The 4,006-nt window shown below is 41.2% G+C and overlaps 1 protein-coding gene across 1 annotated transcript; it reads left to right on the top strand.

Moving 5' to 3' along the window:
- Positions 1-2,055: 2,055 nt before the first annotated feature.
- LOC137952377 (transcription factor bHLH25-like) lies at positions 2,056-4,006 on the top strand. Its single transcript, XM_068799531.1, has 4 exons — positions 2,056-2,091; positions 2,505-3,116; positions 3,333-3,704; positions 3,932-4,006. Exons 1-4 carry the CDS (start codon positions 2,056-2,058, stop codon positions 4,004-4,006), a joined length of 1,095 nt encoding a protein of 364 aa, XP_068655632.1.

The raw sequence follows: 4,006 nt of genomic DNA on the forward strand, positions 1-4,006 counted from the left end.
TTGCCACTTCTTTCAATGTACAAATTTGTCTCCCGTGTGACACATTATAGAGCAAGACACGAACCATTAATGTCAATGGGGAAACACCCAAACTTGATTCTCTCTAAAATAAGGACACTCGAGCAAATCATGATGGATCTTATTTTCCTCATAATATCTAATAATCTATCTCAACAAGTAATTTGCATAAATATTGAACTGATGAAACGATTAGAAAAAAAAAACTCTATTGAAGTAGAGAAAGTCACTGAATAAGTTCCTCGATGGTCATATAAATTGATCGATAAATTGATATGGTAGAATTTTTGCGAGGACCTAATCAAAGGATCCATAAAACATATTTAAGTGAGAATATCAATTCAAACTTTGTGTCATCTTCCATTGTTTTCTTCACATTCAATTTTGTTTCTCCATGGTTTTAGAGTAGATCTCACTTCTTTTAAGCTACATCTTTAACAGGTGCAAATAGGGTTGTTGGATCAACTTTAGAGGTCATGTAAGGTGCATAAGAACGCTTATCCAATACAACCCAAAAGACCGGAAAGCCAAATACCTAACCCAGGTCAACCAGGGGTGGACCGGAACCACCTAGCTCTGACACCCACCATTCCCGTTCCCTACCGCTTCCGTCGGGATTCGAACGCGGAACGTGGTGCCCAACTCTGATACCATGTCAAACGCCTAGCCAATACAACCCAAAAGACCGGTCTATTAAGTGCGGAAAATCAAGTACCTAACCCAGGTGGAGCAGGGGTGGACGGAACCTAACCTAGGTGGACTGGAACCACCTAGCTCTCACAATATCATCTTAGTATAATACAAAAAAACTAGCATTATTTGGATTCAACAAATCTCAATGTTACTATGGAGAGTTTAAATCCATGCTTTGAATAGTAAACTATATGAATCAAGCTTTGTAAGGCTGGCCTCAATGTTGTTGCACTGATCCTCCGTCATCCACCACTGCCAGCTCCAACTGTTCTAGACATGTTAACGGCTAGTGAACCCCTCTCCTTCGATAAAAAAGAATCATTAACCAACTAATCTCTCTAATTCGTCTTCCTTGAATGCCATTAATTTCTCATTTTACCCAGACCTGCTACACGTTAACTGTAGTTGGACTCCGCCGTCCTGACCGACCAACTCCGCATGCCTTTACAATCGTTTCTGTAAGCTCCGTCTCCTCCGGCTAAAAAGAGTGAAGTCCCCTTAATTTATTAATCTCAGATTCATCTTTCGAATTAGAAAACTGGAAAAGAAAAAGAAAGATACTCTGGAGAGAAAACTGAAACGATCCGTTTTTTATTCTGAATTGAAAATCTCTCCACCAGGGCCGATTTGGAATTTTCAAGTAAGAACATGCGCTGACGGCGTCTTGCTGTAAGCAGCAATCCTCAAACCGTGTGGAGGAAAGTTTTATTTAATGAAGTCATCCTTTGAACAGCAGTAACAGAAGAAAAAAACGGAGGCGCCGAGACGTTCACACGTGGGAGGGGTTGGCTTCGACCTTCTCCGCTATAAAAATAGCACAAAGTGAAGCTTTCTGTTCTCACTTTGGAGCAACAGAAGATTCACGTCTCCGACCAGGTGAGAACTAGTGCTTTTTCATGATCTTCTTCTTCTTCGTCTTAAGCAACTTACTCAGGGTTTTGGGTCGACGTCGCTCGGCTGAGTTTATTGGGTTTTTATGCTGGGATTTGACCAAATGGGTCTTCAGTTTTTTTTTTTTCTTTTCTTTCTTTTACTTGAGTTTAGTTTTTCGAAGATCTTTCTAGTTGTTCTTCTTTCTTGGAATTTCTCAATGATTGTTTTTCTTTCCCCTATTCAGCTTGATTGGGAGATGATGAGATTGTATTTTTACTTGCGAGTGCAAAAGAGTCTGCTGGGTTTTACACCGAATGATCTTCGATTTGATATATAACTTGTTTTGAGCAAAGCCTTTCCCCTTCTTTGCACTACTTTCTTTCTCCGACTTTTTTCATGGATCTACACCAGAGAAGAGTGAGTTGACCTGAACTTGTTTTTTACTTCCAGCTTCCAAGGATCCGGAAATCAATGGAGATCTCTTCATCGAGATGGCTATCTGAACTGGTAAGACAAAAAACCCGATTTTCCTCTCTATACTGATTATCACTAGATCAGTTATTTCGCTTGAAAGAGATGGAGATGCTTGCTTTTAATGGCGGACAGATCATGTATGCGAGGAAGTCAATAAGGAGGCTTCATCTACAGGGCACGTGTTCATATCTACTTCCTTTGTTTTTACTAATGGAGCTCTCCTCCCGATTGACTTCCTTACATAATCTGCCGTAGATAGATCCAGATTCATAATAAATCCTCATAATCATGCACGGAAACGTCCATGCATTATAGTGAGGGAGAAGATAAAAAATAATAACGGAGCCTCTTATGATTGGCTTCCTTACATGATCTGATCCAACCGTAATATCCCCGGCTGATTCCATCTTAACCTTAGTGGAGTTTCTCTTGTGCAATTCTTGCAGGGAATAGAAGATTCCACCTTCATCCAGCAGTACGAGATGAACTCTTTGGATCCTTTCACCTCGCAGCAGATAGCTACTGCCATGGGAGAAGACTTCCGCCATTCTTTCTCCTCAGAGAGTTACAGTTCTTACCCTTCCTTGACCCCAAGGTGCTCCACAACTTTCAGCTGCTCATCCATGGAAGGTTCTCACAATGGAGTCGAGCGACCCTCCAAACTGCTCAAGACCACCAGCTGGAATTCCCACACCATTGACCAGGTCCTAACCGCAGACAACTCTTCACCTAATATTCTTTCTTTCGGGGGGAATCAGAGTTCCTCCCATAATCATCAGACTTTCTACGGAAATGTGGTTGTGGGTGTCAAGCCCAAGGATGAGATGGTTTCTCCCACAGATTCGAATATTCAGTCCGAGATTTTGATTTCCCAAGCTGGGTCGCATATGAATCATAGCTACATGTCTAAAGCTGGTCAGGGGTCGAAGAGGGTTACTACAGTCACAACCAGGCCACCTTCTCATACTCAGGATCATATAATAGCTGAGAGGAAGCGAAGGGAGAAGCTCAGCCAAAGGTTCATCGCTCTATCGGCTATCATTCCTGGTCTAAAGAAGGTATAGTTCCCTCTCTAGCTAACATGGGATTCTCTTCTTCGTGCTGCACTAGTTTCGCTAAAACTGAAGAATAAAAGAACAGAGACTCAGGGAGAGAAACTGTGAGAGGACGACTTCATGAATAATTCTGCACCTGGGTTAATTTCTTCTTTCAGTTCATTATGTTGTTAATTTCAGATGATCTTACACTGAAATTTCTTTTTATCCAATTCGCAGATGGACAAGGCGTCCGTGCTTGCGGATTCAATCAAGTACGTTAAACAATTACAGGAGAGAGTGAAGACATTGGAGGATAAGGCGGTGAAGAAAACCATAGAATCGGTGGTATTCATCAAGAAATCTCAGCTCTCAGTGGATGATGATATCTCTTCCACTGAGGAGAACTTTGATGGAAGGTCGGATGAGGCCCTCCCCGAAATTGAAGCTAGAGTATCTGACAAAGACATTCTCATCAGAATCCACTGTGAGAATCGGAAAGGAACTCTGGTGAAAGCCCTTGCCGAGATTGAAAAACTTTCTTTGTCGATAGTTAACGCATATTCTGCGCCTTTTGCAAATTCTGCTCTGGATATAACCGTGACTGCAAAGGTAACTAAGTTTCTTTACGATTAGTTGCAGATCAACTCCCCCTTATTCCGCTTCGTTTTATGTAAGTTCATGCAAGGATTTACAAATAAACAGTAAATGATCATTTACTGAAAATTAAAACATAACGGAAGAGACCAAATGCAGTTCGTAAGATCATTATATTCATTCTTTCACGACTTATCGGAATGAGGAACTCAAACCTTTTTTTTTTTTTTTTTTTTTTGCAGATGGAGGAGAAATTTTGCATGACAGTGAAGGACCTTGTGAAGAACCTGCGCGCAGCGTTCAGCAATTTCATGTGA

This window comes from Aristolochia californica, unplaced genomic scaffold (genome assembly GCF_029961685.1).
Source record: "Aristolochia californica isolate CCGP_79_NKW_82.1479 unplaced genomic scaffold, dmAriCali1.0.hap1 SCAF_15, whole genome shotgun sequence".
NCBI classification, from domain to species: Eukaryota; Viridiplantae; Streptophyta; class Magnoliopsida; order Piperales; family Aristolochiaceae; genus Aristolochia; species Aristolochia californica.